Source organism: Cervus canadensis, chromosome 4 (genome assembly GCF_019320065.1).
Source record: "Cervus canadensis isolate Bull #8, Minnesota chromosome 4, ASM1932006v1, whole genome shotgun sequence".
Classification (NCBI taxonomy): Eukaryota; Metazoa; Chordata; class Mammalia; order Artiodactyla; family Cervidae; genus Cervus; species Cervus canadensis.
In genome coordinates, this window is record NC_057389.1 from 19813505 (window position 1) to 19834249 (window position 20745).

Here is a 20745-nt window from a genome sequence, read left to right on the forward strand (position 1 = left end):
AATGTGAAAAGGGATGAGAAAGACCAAAATAAAAGCCTGGTCTGCACCCTCCGTCCTACATGAGTTCCTCTGACTGAGGATCTTAGTAACCCTCCAGGGGAATCTTCCCAACCCAGAGATGGAACCCAGGTCTCCCACATTGCAGGAGACTCTTTACCAGCTGAGCCACAAGGGAAGCCCAAGAATACTGGAGTGCGTAGCCTATCCCTTCTCCAGCGGATCTTCCCGACCCAGGAATTGAACTGGGGTCTCCCACACTGCAGGTGGCTTCTTCACCAACTGAGCTACCAGGGAATCCCCTTAGTAACCAAAGGGGAGAAAAAAGAAAACCAGAAGGAAACAGAAGGAGAAGTTTTTTCCTCAGGAAGGAAACATAAATGTTTGTAAGTGGTTTCAAGGCAATGACACTTTAAATGATAGTAAAAGTTTAATGAGTGGAATTTCTTCAACAAATAATTTTATAGTAAAGAAAAGAGGTTAATCCTATGGGTTAAGTAATAATAACAACAATAACAGCAACACAGCAGTACAGCAGCAACAACCAGAAATGAAATAATAAAGTGTTAGTCGGACACAGAAGTCATGCCCGACTCTTTCTGACCTTATGGACTGTAGCCCGCCAGGCTCCTCTGTCCATGCGACTCTCCAGGCAAGAATACTGGAGTGGGCTGCCACTCCCTTCTCCAGGGGATCTTCCTGACCGAGGGCTATAACCTGGGTCTCCAGCATTGCAGGCAGATTCTTCACTGATGGAGCTAGCCTAATCTCTCAATAAGCAGAAATCAGAAACCTACCCACACTTAATGATTTAGTATTTGAATTTTAACAAGATGTCTACATCAAACTTCAAGAAATCCATTCCTAATCCTAATCCATTTACATCTGCACTAACATAAGATCATAAATGTTATACTGAATAGTAACATTTGTAATTCTCAAGTTCCCAGCCTCAAAGCAAGGTTCAATTTTTATTCTTGTACTTAAATTTTTAAATTTCTTTTTCTTAAATAACAAAAGCAAAAATAACAAAGGATACACTGCTTAACAAGCTATTGACCAAAACTTCCAACTAATGAAAAATCTGTACTGAGTAATGAACATTTAACAACTGCCATCTGACCCTGCTTCAATCCACAAAAATAAGCCTATCAGATACACGTTTCCAGACCCTACACACACAATGACTGTCTTGAGTTGACAGTCTCAACACAGCAATGCGAGCTGCCAGGAGAGAAACCAGACCCTGGAGCAGCCGCAAGGAACCAGTATTGAAGAGGTCACAGCTGGCTTCTGGCTTCTGTCGTGTACAGCCAATGATCCTGAGACTCAAAGATGCAGATACTCACAGCTAAAATAAAATAAACTGCAGTTTAAAGCAGAATCTACTGTTAGGAAGATCTGAGCATGATCCCACCCAGGAAACAAAATGACATGGCAACACGATCTCTCAAAACATTACAGAATGAATGAAAAACTGTACACATCATTGACAGTCCCGTTTTTGCTCAATTCCAGAGGACAGTCCTCTGAATTTTAAGGTGATTGCCTGGTCCCTTCTTAAGGAGAAGGCCTATGCAAGCTAAAAGTCCTAGACATCAAGTGGCTACCAATAATTCAGATCAAATTCTCAGATATTTGGCATCATCTGAATTCAGAGAGCATTTTTATACACTTTTTTTTTCTAGACTAATTTGCTTTTCAGCTTCAGAAAAATGTGCTTAAGCTGTGTGTGTGTGTGTGTGTGTGTGTGTGTGTGTGTTCAGTCGCCTCTTATTGTGACTCCCTGGACTGCAGCCTGACAGGTTCCTCTGTCCATGGAAAATTCCAGGCAAGACTATTGGACTGGGTTGCCGTTTCCTACTCCAGAGGATCTTCCTGATCCAGGGATCAAACCCACTTTTGCACTGGCAGGCGGATTCTTTACCACCACGCCACTTGGGAAACCACCATGCTTAGGCCATGCAAACAAACAAAAACAAAAAACCAGGGGAAAGAAAAAACTCAAGCATTTTTCCCTGGTTAAGTTTATTAATCACAGAAAATGCAGTTCTATCTTATCGTCATGTTTTCTATGAGGAAACTTCTGCTCTTTTTTTGGACTTGGAGAACTGCTTTTCCTGACAGAACCCCCAGAACTGAGAACCCTGAACTGCAAACTTGTCCTTTGTCCTCGTTGTTTACCAGCCTTATCAGGGCACACATGGGTTGGCAATGTGATTCTAAGATAAAAATTTCAAAGATATAATTAGATGTTTTTCCGAGAAATAGCACCCAGTGCCATGAAAATTTATTTGCTCTCTTCTCCTTCAAGCTTGAAGATAAAGGTCTCACAATTTCTTGTCATTCTTTCAGATGAATGAGGAACATTACCTTGGCACTGAAGGAAAAACACACACTTGAAAAGTAAACACTAATGAAAACACAGATTGGATCTCAAAACTTCTGTGACACTTCAATCAACACGGTTTTCTGTAACAACACACTTCTTAAAGCGTATAACAATGTAAATATAATGAAAATAATGTTATGCCCCTGAATTTAACTATAAATGATCAGTGATAGAAAGACATAGTCCAAGCTGAAAAGTAAGTAAAGAAGAAAGTATTGGTTGCTCAGTCATGTCCGACTCTTTGTGATCCCATGGACTGTAGCCCATCAGGCTTCTCTGTCCATGGGATTCTCCAGGCAAGAATACTGGAGTGGGCTGCCAAGACCTTCTCCAGGGGATTTTCCTGACCCAGGGACTGAACCCGAGTCTCCTGCACTGCAGGCATATTCTTTACCATCTGAGCCACCAGGGAAGTCAGAGAAGTCCCAGTTAGTGATGTGTAAGCTTTCTCACAGTGCCCTTCAGATTCCTCAGTTCAAATCTGAACAAAGGGGATAAAAGGAGAGGGGCAGAAAATCACAGATGCCTATTTTCTAAGCTGCAGTAGAATATTTAGCCCAGTGAAAGAAGTGCTGAGAAAAAATCTCAAGTTTTCTACTGAACTCCATCTTTCAGTTCAGTTAGGCATGCTCAGTCATGTCAGACTCCTTGTGACCCCACGGACTCATTGTGGCCCACCAGGCTCCTCTGTTCATGGAATTTTCTAGTCAAGAATACCAGACTGGGTTGCCATTTCCTACTCCAAGGAGACCTTCCAGACCCAGGGGGACTGGGTTGCCATTTCCTACTCCAAGGAGATCTTCCAGACCCAGGGATCAAACCCACGTCTCCTGAATCTCCTCCGCTGGCAGGCAGAGTCAAACTCCATCTTTGCTCCAGACCAAAAACCGGTTTAGGGGGGAAAAAAAAAATCATCTACTGCCACCTGCTGGTAATTTAGAGTCAGTAGTTCTCAAAGATGCTTAAATGGCATAAATTCCAGATTAAAGCAGAATCTTTCACCTTGTAAAGCAAGAATATTAGATACAATATATATTTCTAGAAGCAGAGACAGACTACCACATTCTCCTCATGCTGACTGCCTCCCTCACTGACACATTGTCCTGAAAGGAAGTCAGAGGCCACTACATTTCCATTCTGCCCTTTCCCACAAAAGTCATTCAACTTAGGCCAGAAATAAAGTCTTTAAAACCAGTCTTGGCAGACCTGCCTGCAAAAGATTCACAACTCAAACTCTTGAAGTCAGCTAGAGAAATTTTATTCTTTTAGTCTAAGGACCACAGGTCAAACTGTATTTTTTAAGACTTCTCTATAAGAATATGAACCTTGAGTTGATAGAGGATTCAAATGAGAGATCTGAGAAAGGACCTGAACCCCCCCTCCCGCCCCCCACCCCTGCAATAGGCAAGATTCTATAACTACAGATATAAACATGATTTTAAAATCCATAAAAGAAAAGGCAGGCCCAAGTTCCTACAGTCAGTTCCATTTCTATTTCTGGAGAATCTAAGAAATTTTCAAAGGCTTAGCTAAAAGGTTTTATGGGAGAAAATTATTCTCTTTATTTTAGGGAGTATATTTAAAAATCAAAGTAGATGGGTAAAACATTTTGAGGAAAGAGAACGTTCTATCAAAAACTATCAGCAATCCTCCTGCCAAAAATAAACTACGGACATTATGTTTTAGTTATCCCATGTCACAAGTCAGACACTGCAGGGTTTTCATGCCACACTGTTTTATCTCTTCTAAAAATATATTGAAAAACATGGATTTGACTAACCACTTTCTCCAAAATTAATGTTAAGTGCAATGTGAATCAGAAGGCAACATCCCAAGATATAAATCCTGAGTCTTCTTTTTCACATCCCTAGACATGAGCAAATTTGTCTGCTAGGACACTGAAGAGTTGTCTGTAATTCTATGGTTCTATAATTAAGACTTGTACAAACTTTGCTGCCAAAAAATCACCAGAGTGGGTGGTGAATACAGCCAAGTAAACGCTAATTATGGAAGGCGGGTTTTCTAAGATCTTAAATACAAGAAGCAAAGGCAAGATCAGACAGCTAAGATAGTTACCAAGGCAATATAAATAGCCTTGTCAAACTCAGTGTAAACCCCCCTTTGGTAACAGCTGTTACCTCTCATAGTTCATAGGTACTTTAAAAGTACAATCTGGTATCTTCTACTTAGAATTCAGCAGTTAATTGTTCCCTAAAAAAGAGAGTTAAGAAATTTACTCATGTCATTTTCATTCCTGGGAGCAAAAAAGGCAAGAGAAGGCCAGTGTTCCAAATAATTTTCCATTTTATGTTTCAGCCCCTCCTCTAATAATATTTTTAAAAGTTCTGCCTGGAATTCAATAGAATGCCATTAGCATCTTAAAATGCATGCAAATTCTAAGCACACAGCACAATAAATTTACATAAATCGAATCATGCATACACCAGCAAGGAATCAGGAAACAGCATTTTCTGCTCTGTAGAAGTGTATCCACCATCCAAAAAAGAGGAAATTTTATACAATAGTGTTACCAAGTTCTCACAATAATAACATTATATAGTGTATCCTTACAATCTAGAACTGTAATGACAGCCTTCAAGTAGAAGGGATCATGCTTTTTCCTGTTTACTTATACTTATGTCTATGCCCATCTCACTGCTAATCAAGAAGCTGTGGGAACTTTTCATTTGAGCTCAGCCCAAATATCACCTCCTCTAGGAAGCCTTTCTTAACCTTCACAGAAAAATTAAGTCCTCACGTATCTTCACACATAGTCTGTGTTTACACTTATCACACTGCATTAGAGTTATCTGTATACACATCTACTGTTTTAGACTGTGAGTACCTTATGGACAGAAAAGGCATTTAATTTCATCTTGATCTGCCTTCTGGGCTTTAAAAACTAGATGGTTTAAAACGCATGCTAATGAATGACTCAGTGTTTTTCACATTATTTCTTCTGCCATAGACAGCTTGTCAAAAAAGAAAGGTCTACCAAATTGTATTCTATAATACTAAATGAAGCAAAATATATTATCCAGATGTCTTAAAGTACGTATCATCTTAATGCCCTCCACATAAAGGATCTATAACACAGCATGTTTTATTCAGATTAAACTGAAATGTGCTAATTTTATATATTATATTAAATATATTATATATGTATTTACAATATATTTACATGTATAAATTGCCAACATGATGCTTCTTAATAGGCAGCAGCTATTTTCTTTGTTAGCGGTGATATCAAGGTAATTATCTGCAGAAGAGATAAAGGAGCTCAACAATGTTACACTGCTTAGACCTGATTCTCTCGTTTGCTCTTACGGGTCTCCTTCCTCATTCTTCTCCACTACAAAACTAAGCGAGCCTATTTCAACTAGGGTGAGATTAAATTTTACTTATACACTCAGCTCAAGGATCACAGGAGAAATGAACATTGCATGAAAGCGGGAAATCCCACGCTCTCCTACCTGTGTACCCAAGCTGGCTGCCAGCATGTGAATCAGAAGTTTAGCTGCAAACATGGAATACCTGGCACAGAAGATATGGGAAAGAACAGCCAGGCAGAGACCTGTAGGAACAAAAAAGGCCGTGTGCGGTTTTACAATCCGTGAACAAACAGGAGCATGGTGAAATCTTCAGAAAAGGTAAGCGCAGTATCTTTGGGCTTACAATACAAGGTCACATAGCACAATATCTCTGGGGACGTTCATGTTTCAATTTCAACCCACGCCACTTGACCAGACGTATAAAATCCTCACACTTCTCAATTAAGCCCAAAGGGTAACTTTACATTTCAAATATCTACTTGTTTACTTCCCGACTAAAATGAAAGCACAAATTAAGCTGATTAATAATTTCATTAAACTTTTAGTTTTCTGTTTCCAGCAGACAAGTGTTAACTGCTTAAGAAAAGAATCAAATTTCATTCTAAATTCTCTAAGAACGGGTGCCTTGGCTAAAGGGATATATTTGTGGAGGTGAATAGGATTTTTCAGGCATAAAATTGGGATTGATGCTACCAAAACTCAGGTTTGGTAATTACCCCTTTTATCTACTAAGAATAGTTAGGCAATTACAGAAGTGGTGATTATGAATTTTAAAAGCAACCTTACACTCCTGGGTGCCAAAACCAGGAACAAAATGTGTTCTTTCCCACCAAGGTGGTTTTTAACCCAAATATCTACGCTTCTAAGTGGTGTGAAAAACATTATTCCTATTTTCTTTGACTCTACTTGAACTCACCTACCTACACTACTTCAAGGGGATGATTAGAATCTCAGGACAAACCCATAAAATTTTTTATCTTTCAATTTGTATACATTTATTTTAATATTAGTTTGAGATTTTGTATGTGGGCCATTTTTAAAGTCTTTATTGAATTTGTTACAATATTGCTTATGTTTTGGATTTTTGGCCACGAGACATGGGAGCTTAGCTCCCCAACTAGGGATTGAACCGACACGCCCCCTGCATTGGAAGGAGAAGTCTAACGCACTGGACTGCCAGGGAAGTCCCTACTACTAGGTTTTAAAGGCAGACTGTACACATATTTTAAAAGATTTCCTTACTTTTAAAAATTTAAATGTGCTGCAAAAAGCGACATATTTGCTTTATCACTTAAGCCTTTTACTCTACTCTCGTCCTCAGTAGGGTTATTTTGTCTAGGAAGTAATGACACATAACAACTGGCTTGTGTATGTTGCTTTGCCCTGTATTTTGCATGCATTATCTCATTCATCAATGGCCCCCTGGCAAACAGGAGAAGCTGCATTTATTTTGTTTCCTCATTATATTTTCTGAAGCAATGGAACTTACACCACATGTTGGCATAAGTGGACTGGGCAGCTGCAAAATGCCCACGTGGGGTCTGTGACTACTGGTCAGCACAGAAATGCCTCTCAGAAGCCCTTTCGCGGAAAAGCTCTCAGTGTATTTAGGTTTGCAAAAGGTAGACAAAGTTTCACACAGGAAGTGAGGCTCTGCATTAGTCAAGGCTTTCAGCCTAGAAACTGGGCCAAGAGATCCGGAGTAATCCATTTCTTTGGAAGGCTGCCATGAGGCGTTCTGGGACAGGCGTGTAGGTCCTGAGGCTGCCTCCCAAATCCACCCACAAAGGCACACAAGCATACCCAGGAACTGCATCTTTGCTCAGGCAGCTTATCAACTATTGAAGCTGCTGTTCCAAACTCACTAATGTACGCTTTGCATTTCTGTGATGATCAGAGCCACCTTAAACTCAAAGTTCAAGTTGAGTGTGAGAGAGAGAGAGAGTGTGTGTGTGTGTGTGTATGTGTGTGCGCGCGTGTAATACATTGACTTAAAAGCAGGGTCTTGCAAGTCTCATTTCATTGTAGGCCAAGTGATGACAAATACATGCTTTTCTGTGAGCTTACCGTGGTGGATGGTAACAATGTGAGGCAAGGGGATTTGTGTTCGGCAAAGGAAAAATACTCCTGAATCAACTGTTTCTTCTAGTTCCCAAAAAGAGCTTATTCGCAGCCTTTCCCCCTAACTTGGTAATTCTCCATTACACTCCCATTTCGTGATATAAATTTATTACACTTAAACTTGACCAGATCAAGAATATTTAATTAAGTCTACTAAGCTTTAATTAAAAATGCTAGCATGACACCTGGTGACAGTCCAGGATTCAAAGCCAGTGGCAGGAAAATGGGCTGGATTCTAACAGCCTGTAACTATGATGTATGATGTTATCCAAGTGCTTTTTTTATTTAGGAAAAAAGGATGCAGGGGAAAAAGCCTCAAGCAGCCTAGCCTCGGCTGACCTTGTGAGAGTTACTGAATACCTTAGATGTAAAGAAATAAATACTTTGGTTACCGAGTTCCTGAAGACTAATTATTTATCTTTTTTCTCATGATATTGAAGAGCTATATTTAGCATACAAAATTTAAATTTACAAGGCAGATTTTTTTAAACTAACAATTTTTTTTGGTTTAAATTCCCTTAATATGTAAATCACATAGTACAAAGGTTAAATTCTAAAAGGAATTCTAAAAAATAAGGTATAACAAATCCAGGTATTACCTAAAGGTAAACTCTAAACAGCTTCTTAGAGACTGATTCCTTAGCAACTAGGCAGAAAAACAAACATGTAATTTATTAAATAATCTTCATTTGCTTTTTTTTCCTAGCAATATGTAGGTTACAGACTTCACTGGAAAAAAATTTAATCAGTTTACTAACACAAATGACTTTTCTATATGATTAGATATGAAGAGGGAAGATAAATTACCCTTAACAAAATAATATTGATAATCTTTGATTTAGATAAGAAAAACTCTAAAGAACAGCTAGATTCTTTTGTCAGTACCAAAGAGGACCAAAGATCTTGTTATCTATCTGTACAATATTTGAATGTTTGCATGTGCATAAATATATGTAATGTTTATATATGAACATGCATATCTAGTAAACAACTCCTGTTTGGTATCCCTTAAGAATGAGATATACTTTCAAAATAACTAAAGTTTATCCTCCAGAAGGCAAATATTACATTTTTCCCCATGAAAATTCCTTTAAAATATTTATAAATTTTATATTGTTTTATTATGTATCTCTGTCTCCTCTAAGCGTGAGTGCTAAGTCACTTCAGTTGTGTCTGATTCTTTGTGACCCTAGAGACTGTAGCCCGCCAGGCTCCTCTGTCCATGGGATTCTCCAGGTAAGAATACTGGAGTGGGCTGCCATGCCCGCCTCCAGGGGATCTTTCTGACTTAGGATCAAACCCACATCTCCTGCACCGGCAAGTGGGTCCTCTATCACTAAAGCCACCTCTATGGATAAACATTAAAAAAAAAAAACCAAATGACCGCTAGATTATTAAATCAGATACTCACCTGTTACCTGAGGTTTTTTTCTATTCCTCCACCTAATGCTGGCTGTAACTATCACCCTTTTAACATTTCTGTTGCTCATCTCTGCTAATTCCCAAATTTCTTCAACACTCCCTTCAACACAATGCCCCTGGATTACAGCTACTAATAAGCTAAGGACAGAAAAACAAAACTGTCAATCTAGAGAGTTTACCAGGTTGAACAAAAGTCCATATGCCACATTTGACAGTACACAAGTTCTGTGTATCAGAGGGAAGAACTGACTCCAGAGGGATGAGGTTACCAGGAGACCAGCCTTCAGGTAACCTGTGAAGTTCAGTACAATAGCCACTAGCCACACAGGGCCGCGTAGGTTTTAATTAATTACAATTAAATAGAATTAAACATTCAGGCCCCAACTGTTCTAGCCACATTTCAAGGGCTCCATCACCAGATGTGGTCAGGAGCCACATTTCCATCATCGAAGAAACACTGGCTGGGGCCACTGTGTCAAACTCTAAAGGGACTGTTTATAAAAGGCCATACAACACAGCTCTGGTCAGAGATGTGAGGGGAAACACTCTGGGTGGTTTTCGGCTCTTAAAACAGGATCCACATAAGTGCTTTTCTCTTGGCAAGCCCAGACATCGTTGTGGGACGTTCAGAGCTGCCGCAGCCAGCTCAAGACCATGCAGAGGAGAGGTGGAGAAAAGAAAAGGAAACCTTTGAGGAGAGCGGAACAGAAACACGAGAAGAGGCTGGGCCCCTGATGATGCCACTGAGGTGCTGAACTAATCAGTCCTGGAACTAAATCTGCTTATTTAGTATATCTGACTTGCCTCCGGTTATGTGCCAGCCAGGGTCATCCTAAACGATCCAGCTACGCGTACCTAGCTAGATACATCCTACATTTTTATGCCATGTCAGAGTTAGACGAAGCTCTCTGACTTCTCTATCACCTGCAGTTACCCCTTCAAACTACTTATTTTTTTTTAAAGCTCTTACACATCTTTCTCTATTCTACTTATGAATAACTCCCAATTTGATAGAATGAAACTTTTGATATACTCTCCCCATAATGATAATGGCTGTCTTAGGACAATGATTCGTGTGAATATGAACTTAACATTTTGGGACGAATGTGACACAGAAATTTAGAAAATATCTCATCTTCAAAAATAATTTCAAAAGAATGGGTGGAAAAAAAAAAGAATGGGTGGCATCTAATAAAGTTTTTTCTAGAAAAACTATCAAAATATCAGCTTATAAAATATAAAAGGCACAACTAGAATATTCTTACAGCTTAAAGAAAGCGTTAGTAGCTCAGCTGTGTCTGACTCTCTACAATCCCATGGACTGTAGCCCACCCAGGCTCCTCTGTCCATGGGATTCTCCAGACAAGAATACTGGAGTGGGTTGCCATTTCCTCTCTCCAGGGCATCTTCCCTACCCAGGGATCGAACCCAGTTCTCCCACACTGCAGGCAGATACTTTACTGTCTGAGCCACCTGGGAAGCCCTTACAGTTTAATAAACCTGAACAAAAGAATGAGCATGCTTCAAAGAACTCTAGATTGTGGCTGATTTCCTCATCCCTAAACCTAACTATTTAGTAATTTACAGACAATTATTTCCTGTTACCTACTTTAAACAATGACATTGTGTTGGCATTTATATACTTAGTAATCTATAGAGTAAATAAAACTATTAGTTATTTAAAAGGGATAGCTTTAGTTTGACTAATGTGTTAAAGGATTTCTCCACCACAGAGAACAAAAAGAAAGAAAAAAAAAAAATGAAACAAATGTGAGCTCTGCAGTCTAATCTCAGTTTAAAAGCACTTCAAAATAGAAGACTCTCCTACAAGTACACCAAACATGACTGAATTCACATACTGATGTTAATGATGAAGTGGATTTTGGAATGTAGAGGTCTCATTAAGCTCATGAGGCCATATGAATTGTACCCAGAATAAAATCAGGATGATTTTAATCCGATGTCTACCTTTGACAGGCCAACATCAACAGTTAGGGAAAGCAGAGCAGGTTTCTTTTGACATTATTCTCCAAATATTAAGAAGCATGCTTAGGTTCCTTAGTAACTATAAGATTATGGTATTATCACCTAAAGTTGTTATGAGCTGTATTTCTTCCCCCTTTGAGGTGAGTCCCATAATGTTACACTTATGTGCACAGTCATTTACTTCTCCCCTCTATAGCTTTTAGTTTCAATGGATAACTTCAGTTTAATTTCTTGGAATTTGATAAACTGGTTTACAGTTTTAAAAATCATAGGTATATATCCTAATCTTTCACCTTTCCATATTGAGGATTACTCAGCTTCTTGGTTTACATACTCATTACACATGCTTGGATCATTTCAACTGTTCTGCTCTAGTAGAGCAACCAGAACTGTAAACCAGAATTAGAACAGATACACTGTGATCTATCTTAATTTTTTTATTAAACAATGGTCAAATTCCTATTTGATTGCATGTTGCCACATTTCAAGAAAAGAGTTAGAATGCTCCCAAATTCAAAGGGATATTTGGTGTGGCCTAACTTAAATGAGAGCATGTGTATGTAAATATGGAAAATATTTTTCCATATGGAAAAATATGGAAAAATCTCTCGCCTTCTTTCTGGGGGCCCTCTCAGAAATGTAATTTCAGCCTCCCCAGAAGCTGAAACTGAGCACAAAGACAGAACCGCCTCGTGAACCACCGAACGTGCAATCCATGTCACAGTACGTCAGGAGCAGAGGGGGGGAAAACTGATAATTTCAACTATGACTCCAAGTCAAAAATAATAAGGTAGATACTAATATCTGGGTGTTGGTTTTCAAATACATGAGCAAATCTTTTTAAGAGTGAGTTGCAAACATATATATTTATTAACAGTTCTCTCAGAAAATATCTTAAAGTCCTCCTAGTCTTCTAAAAAACCAAGATAACATTCTCTCTTTAGTTTGTAAAATTCTTTGCTTTGATGTTGAGTATTTAGAACAAGCAAGGGATTTTTTGTGGGTCATATTAGCACTTAGAATTATGTCTCTATGTTTGAGATGATATCTAGATTTTATTTCAGCATTGTACCTTTTGGTTCTATTTCATCAGTCTATGAAATTTCTCTAAATAGATTGCATCAAAATAAAATAGGGTGTTGCCATCTGATTTTGAAACCTAGAAGAATCTATTAAGCAAGAACCATCATTCTTATGGAAGATGTTATTAAGAATAAGAAATTATTAACATCTGCTATTGAATCTAAGGTTTAGAATTAAGATACATTAAGGAAAATGTATAACTTTTAAAGTGAAACTACAGAGGAAATATTTGAACAACTAGGACAAAGAATATTAAATTACAGTGGAAAGATTTTAACAACCAGGACAAAGAAGGATAATTAATTACATGTTTCTACCTCCACAAAATTTTCTGAATCAATAAAGATTATTAGGGGACAGTCTACACACTAAACATTTAATGATAACCACATTTACATACCAAACATCATTAAGGCAGATGGTCTGAGCTAGTATATCTACCACCCTGTTAACACAATTTAAAATCAATTATTTGGGGCGGGGAGACGGAGGTATTTGCCCTAAGTCTCGCAACTAGCCAGTGGCAGGACAAGGATTTGAATACAGGCACAGTTACCCTATACCCAGTTCTCTGTGTAGCTTATTGTTCATAAAAGCAGCTGTAGGGCTGTAAAAGCTGACTTGGGGCACACAATCCATAAGGGTCGGGATAGAAATACAGTGTAAGGAATTCTCAGACTCCCAACCATAAAGTAAAAACAGCAAATGAGAATAATTCTATAGCTGTTCAAAGTTTACTTATAAGTAAATCGTTTGACACACATTACCCTACTCAAGTTCCTATTCTTGCCAGAAATGGGACCTAGATATAGAAGGTGAAAGAAAATTTATCTTTTAACATAGTAGTTGAATATACTTAAAGCTTCTAGACTGAAAAATGCAAATCAATCCATGGGGTAGGTTTATTTTTTAATGAAAATACAAAATGCTTTATTTATATTATCTCACGCAATCCCGCTATCTACTGCAGAATCTGCCTTCTAAATCAACACTATCAACTTTAACTTTTTTTTTACTATCTAACTTCTATCTCACATTGTACTGGATATACACTGCTGACGAGCTGGAACTATATCTTGCTCTTGCCTTATCCCCAGTACAAAGTTGGTCCTCCATAAATAACGGCTGTATGAATTAATGAATAGGACCATGAGAGGGAACTTTCCTGGCCTCGTGGTTAAGACTATGTGCTTCCACTGCAGGGGGCATGGGTTCAATCCCTGGTCAGGGAACTAAGATCCCACGCAATACACAATGCAGCCAAAAAAAGAAAATTAAAAACAAAAACAAAAAAGACCACGAGAAAGTTTATTTTCTTGTAATGTTGATGAATTACAGCACATCTGCATTTATATAAAAGGACCCTGGGAAAACTTTTATTCTCATCAATATTTTAAATTATTGACTTAAAAATACGGTAACTCACCTGAAATACATATAAAGCCAGAAGAGAAAAAAGCTTCATTGTATGAAGACAAGTTGTCAGTCTGGGCGTAGACCGCGTACACAGACATGTATGAACAGGCACATTCCACGTAGTCTGAAGTGTCCTCAACCACTTTGCAAAACTGACTGTCGGACAACCAGCTAGAGCAAAAAACACAATCGTCACTACTCTTTCATCAGTACTTAAGGTGTGGAGATGGCTTTTGAAGAAAAAATAATTTATTGAACCTAAGTGTTCTTTACTCAAGATGGAAGCAGACCACATGTTCAAGCAGAAACACTGGAGGGAACATCTTGTCCAAGACATGAAACAGCAGATCCCACAGACACCTTCAACAGCAGCCTAAACATTAACCAAACCTGCAAAAGCATCGTCAATATTGAAGAAGCTGAGCCTCTCAAACCAGCAGTGCTAGCCCCCACCTCATCTAAAGCAAACAAACTCAAGGTATTCAACAGGAAGTACTCTTCCCTAGCATTCAAGAGTACCAAAAGGTCAACACAGCCAAAAATGTGCAGTGTTCACCATTCCCCATTTTTCACAACTCCTATATTTTGAACCACATAAATTACTTGCTTGTCTAAGTGCTTCTGTCCCCACCTATTTGGATTTTGAGCCAGTTACATTACACACATGTCTTCGAGGGTTTTTTCGGGTGTCTCCTTCTATAAGGTTTGACCTTTAGCACCAAAAGTTTGTCACAATTATAGCAAATACAGTGTCACATGCCACACCTTCTGAGCATCCCTTAGTGACTACTCTGCTCAAGAGCAGTCACTTCTAGGTCCTCTTGATCCCCTTATTTCTCTAAGGGCATGAAACTTCTTAACCCGAACTGTGGATTCAAGCTTAAAACATTCACTATTAATTATACATTGAGGATTGTACAGTATCTGTGTATTAGGTTTAAAGTCCGTCCTCAGACATTAGGAATTTCAAAGGAAAGTTATTTTCCCACACAGAGACTAGCCAGAATTTTGGTGTTTGAAGAGGACAGCTGGTTACCCAACTAGGCTGTGGAATCTTTACAGAATTTTAGTTTGTGTGGCTGAAAGTAACAGAATCTAGTGACTGATTTGAACTCAAAACTCTCTAGGCCAGCCATGCCTGATCCTACAACATTGGCTGAGCTCCCAGGGAGAGAACTGCTCAGAAACATGAGGTCCGAGGCCAAGGAGAGTCAAAGGAAGAGTCGCTGTCTTCTTCCCCTTCTTGTGCCTGCTTTAATCCCCAAATGTGATCCAAGTCATACATGGATTAGAATTATGAATCTGTACTGATCCGTCCAGACATAGAGCATCAGATCCAGAACTACAAGTCCAGAGGGAAGGAGTCAAAAGAATTTCCTTCACTGTTTCATAAATTAACCTGTAACCACAGGAAGGTTAACTGAACTGAGCAGAACTCACGCTAAGTTCCATGGAAGTCGTAATAATAAAGGAGTTAAGTAATGAGTTATACACATGTTTAAATTGTTTGGCTGCATTTGTCACCTGCACAAGGCTAGACCACTTCCTACACTGCGTTGCCTCATTTAGTGTAGTGGTGATTCTCCAGTCTAAAAATCTCACTCCAGACCATCTATGTTCAGTACAAAAAACTGGGCTTAATGGTACCAGAATGAAGAAGGGACAAACTCTGATTTTAAAGAATTATTAACAAGTACCTCGCAGCTGCCGGATTCCAAAGGAGACACAGAGGAGTCTGAGGAACAATTCTAGGCTCGGCAGCATAAATCCTGTAGAGAATCTCATTGTTGTTGGTCAGGGGTTGTGAACTCTGACCTTTCACACTCAAAGATAATACCTGTAATACCAGAAAGAACCGAAAATGTAACATCTTCAAATTAAATGTCAAGACTCCCAGTCTGAAATTTGCTTCATTTTTCTCGTCACTTTTGGCACTATTAGTCGTTAGCTTCCTTATGAATACAGGGCATCTGGTGGATTTTCCACTGCAGACCTACCCCACTCCAGCTACTGACCAGTCTCCACGTGACAATATTCATTTTCAATGTCAGTCTTCATCAGGAGTGGGATATAGCTTTAGTGAAAGCTATGTGTTTTTTCCACTTTCTCATTTCATTCAATAAAACATGAAGGAAATATCTGCAACTATTTTTAAGCCCAAACATTCTACAAAGAGTTCATAAAGATGGGACATGTTTCATCATTAGCTTACCATATGTAGCACTTACCTTAAGTCTAATCAAGTGCATGTATCCTAAGGAGCATGTTTGCAAAGGAAAAAGCAGATTCCAACTACATAATTCTTTAACTGATAGATTACCTTATTTTTCAGGGCATGGAAATTGTTTCCAGTCATAAACCACTGCTGGCTGCTATACTCTGTAAACTGGACTAATTCACATGTGCTTCTCCCGGCCATTATTTCTGCATCCAGAACATCCAATAACCTCTCTGGAACTCGAATATAATCACCTTCTTTTCCTTCAAACTTGTGCCCATTGATCTGCTGAGGGTACCAGTGAAGAGCCAGTATGGACAAATACGGGCAGCTGTCAAGGATGGTTTTGCCTCTATGAGAGAAAAGCAAAGGTTCTGCTAAAATGGCATGTATTTGCATATGTATATTCATTCATATTTGTTAAAAATCCATTACATTGTTAAAAATCTATTACACTGGACCTCTCTTCCTTATGTACAACCATGATACTACTTACCCAGAAGCAGTAAAGAGAATATGCTTTCAGTTCTTTTATGGTGAATTGTTAGGATTTTTTGCACAGAACTTTCTGTATCCTCTTGCCTGATCCCCCTTCTGATCTGAAACATGGGTTTCTGAAAGTTTTTTCACAGTTATCAGAATCTGTGCTATAAAAATGTCTATTTCTGTGTTAGTCACATCAGCATGGGAGGAATAGGGTGAGAAAGGATGCACCATTCAACTGAAACTCTCTTATTTATAATCAAGAGTATCACAAACCTTATATATCTACAGCCAAGTTCTCATCGAGTTCACCTCACCCTTTTCTAAGCCATCAGAGCATTTCTAATCTAACCATGTCCCTGATAAAAGAAATGGCCCTGAATAGAATCTTTATCCATTTAATAATTCTGTTCACAACAACCCCCAGGCACTAGATCCTCTGCTCGGTGAAAATGCTTTTTAGACCTCAGTGTGTGTTGAAATCACCTTGAAGCTTGTTTTAAAAATACAGATTTCTAGGGACTTCCCTGGTGGTCCAGTGGTTAAGACTCTGAGCTCACAATGCAGGGCACGTGGGTTCAATCCCTAATCAGGAGGCTAAGATCCTATAGCCAAAAAAAAAAAGAAATACATATTTCTACATTACATCCAATTATTACTAAATCAAAATCCTTGCCTAGGGGAGACTAGAGATTCTTTGAGTCTGTATTTTGTAACCAGTCCTCAAAAAAATCTGATATATGTTTTTCTGTGGACACATCATGTCTACAAATAATGAAAAGACACAAAGATAAATCACACTTGAAACCTGTCTGGAAAAATATGGAGAACAGTAGGATAAAGGTAAGTGAGATAGGCCATAAGTGATGTTGAGTATATATAATTGTATCATGCATACAAATACCTCATCAAGGCCCCTAACCTAGGAAATCAAGTTGAGAATTTTAAATAGAAGATTTGAGAAACAAAAGGAAAAGGTAAGGGCTAACGTTTTCCTCTAGCTATATACTCTTTTTAAAAAAATCTTTACCATATTTGAATTGATGCTTTTGAACATTTATCTTTAGTCCAGCCATTCATTCAGGCTCTAGACCTCTGCATCCAAAATGCCTACTAAAACATCTCAATCCATATAGGCCACCCACAACAGCTTATAAAAACTCATCTCTTCATCTCTCCATCCACATCTTCACTGCTGACTTGGAGCTAAAAGCTGCCACTGTTGACCTCTCCACCATGACCACGTACAAACTGACTGAGATCAGTGAACCACTGTTGGTGGAAATGTAAGTTGGTACAACCACTATGGAAAATATGAAGGAGGTTCCTCAAAAAGCTAAAAACACAGTTTCCATATGATCCAACAATCCTACTCCTGGGAATATGTCTAGAAAAAGCTATAATTCAAAAAGATGCATGAACCCTTATGTTCATAACAGCATTATTCACAATAGTCAAGACATGGAAACAACCTAAATGACCATCAACAAACGAATGGATGAAGAAGATGTAGTACATACATAGCATGGAGTACTACACAGCCATAAAAAAGGAATGAAATTATGTCACTTGCAGCAACACAGATGGACTCAGAGATTATCAAACTAAGTGAAGTAAATCAGAAATAGAAAGACAAATACTATATGATATCACTTATAATATCACTTATGTGGAATTGAAATGACACAAATGAACCTATCCACTAAACAGACTCAAAGACCTGTGGTTGCCAAAGCTCAGGGGAGGGATGGGATGGGGGTTTGGGGTTAGCAGATGCAAAGTATTCTCGTACAGAATGCATAAAAAACAAGGTCCTACTGTATACACAGGGGCTGTATTCAACATCCTGTAATAAACCATAAGAGAAAGGAACATGAAAAGAATATATACATATGTATAACTGAATCACTGTGCTGCAGAGCAGAAACACAACATTGTAAATCAACTATACAGCAATTAAAACAATTTAAGTGAATTTCTGATACATGCTAGAGCATGGATAAAACCTGAAGAAACATTATGCTAAGCAAAGTACAGCAAACACAAAGGACAAATATTACATGATTCCACTTATGAGATGGCTAGAATAGGTGAATTGAATAGAGATTAAAAAGTAGAATAGAGGTTACCAGGACAGAGGGAAGGAGGAATGGAGAGTTATTAATGGGTAGAGATTTTTAATTTGAGAGGATGACAGTTCTGGATATGCATACTAGGGATGGTAACCCAACAATCATGAATATCTAAGTGTCACTGAATTGTACACCTAAAAATAGCTTGAAAGTGTTAGCCGCTCAGTCATGTCCAATTCTTTGTAACCATATGGTTTGTAGCCCACCAGGCTCCTCTGTCCATGGGATTCTCCAGACAAGAAAATTGGAGGAGTTGTCATTCCTTCTCCAGGGGATCTCTCCCACCCAGGAATTGAACCCAGGTCTGCCTGCACTGTAGACAGATTTTTACCATCTGAGCTACCAGGAAGTACAGAAAAATAGTTTAAATGGTAAAATCTGTCTTATGTATACATTACCACAATTTAAAAAATGGCCTGAAATAATCTAAAAGTTGGAATCATCCTTTTTTTCCATTCAGAATGTATCTTCTACTCATTATATAAAAAAGAGTAAATAACAAGATGTTTTATTTTTAAAAGACCCTTCAAAACAAGAAGAATATATTACTGGCAGTATAAATTAATTTTTTCTGGATGTAGTTTCTATGTTTTCTTCAAATAATTAACTTAATTTGCCCATCAAGTATAATTCATTGATTGTATAAGCCTTAGTTACATCATCAAAATGTCAATTTGCATTCTTATCACTTTCTACCCTGTAAAGGAATACATGTAAGGTATGGTATTATATTAAAAGATACTTACTTTTCACCAGGAGAGCCACAGGTAACATCAGTCAGTAAAGAAAAGGCAAAACTCTCTGTCACTTCAGTAAAGTGACTGAATCCCCTAGTGTCCTTGCGTTTTGGGTTAACGAGAGCACAAAGGATCTCATAGAAAAGATTTCGGCTTTCAATGCTTAATGCTTGTTTTCTTCCTTCAACAGTTATCTGGAAAAAAATCCCAAGTATGAAACTGTATCTTAAAAAATCAACTGCTTAAATGATACGTAAGGTATAATGTGTTCTTTATGACCAGTTACCAACATTAACAAAAATAAACATGAACCTATGAAGAATTTGAGTAGTGTCAAAATTATATTTGACATTTAAATGTCAAATACATTTGAACTTTAAAAAGCATAATCATTTTATAAAGAGAAGGCATAGTCACAAGAATATTTTCTATATAATATCTAGATAAAGCTCCAAAGGATTGCATGGGTCACTTAATTCTAACTGCAATAATAAATATCACGAGTCAAAATTGAACTCACTTTTACATCTATCCCAATTCATATGGCCTTATGAAAGACATATACAGCATAAAGCAGATTCTGGTTCAAAGAACTGAGAATCCGGGAGATAATAAAACTTACAAACATAAAACAATTTTACTTAAAATATGAGACCCTATAGAGCAAAGTTCTATCAGCAATTGGAAATCCTATCCTATACTTCTGAATCTAAGTACATATGAAATACATATGGGACATATGAATGTATGCCAAATAAAGCATAGGTGATTCTATTTGAATTTCAGATAATCAGTCAATAATTGCCTGATATAAGTATGTTCCAAATAATGCTTGTAAATAAAAATATTTATTTTTATCTGCAATACACTTATACTAAAAAATACATTGTTCATCTGCAATTCAAAGTTAATTGGCACCTCATATTTTATTCTTAAAATTTCAACCCTATATTTTCAATGCTTGTTTCATTATTGTCATATTCTAATTATGTCTAAATTGTGAAAACATGTCACATTTTACGGATATGGCAGGCCCCTTTTAACGGCTAGTTTTCCCAATTCTTGTTATTATAAGTAATGCTTAAATACTCATTATACAGGTATTTGTACAAATATTCCCCACACCTATTAGGCACTCTTTTTTTTTTTAGTTTTTCCCTCCAGCTTTATTGGGATATAATTGACTATAAATATTGTTGTTGTTGTTGTTGAGATGCTGAGTCATGTCCGACTCTTCGTGACCCCGTGGACTGCAGCACGCCAGGTTTCCCTGTCATTCACCATCTCCTGGAGACGGCTCAAACTCATGTCCATTGAGTGATGCCATCCAACCATTTCATCCCTTGTCGTTCCCTTCTCCTCCCGCCTTCAATCTTTCCCAGCATCAGGGTCTCTTCCAATGAGTCAGCTCTTTGCATCAGGTGGC

The 20745-nt window shown here is 38.0% G+C and overlaps 1 protein-coding gene across 1 annotated transcript in view; it reads right to left on the reverse strand.

The window, feature by feature from the left end:
• ADGRV1 (adhesion G protein-coupled receptor V1) overlaps positions 1 to 20745 on the reverse strand; it is a 541109-nt gene that overhangs the window by 285068 nt on the left and 235296 nt on the right. Inside the window, exons 79-83 of the mRNA XM_043464669.1 lie at positions 19329 to 19513; positions 16070 to 16319; positions 15447 to 15586; positions 13760 to 13920; positions 5863 to 5963 (exon numbers count right to left, since the gene is read on the reverse strand). Of these exons, the coding sequence (XP_043320604.1) occupies positions 5863 to 5963; positions 13760 to 13920; positions 15447 to 15586; positions 16070 to 16319; positions 19329 to 19513 (837 nt within the window). The remainder of the gene's footprint in view (positions 1 to 5862; positions 5964 to 13759; positions 13921 to 15446; positions 15587 to 16069; positions 16320 to 19328; positions 19514 to 20745) is intronic.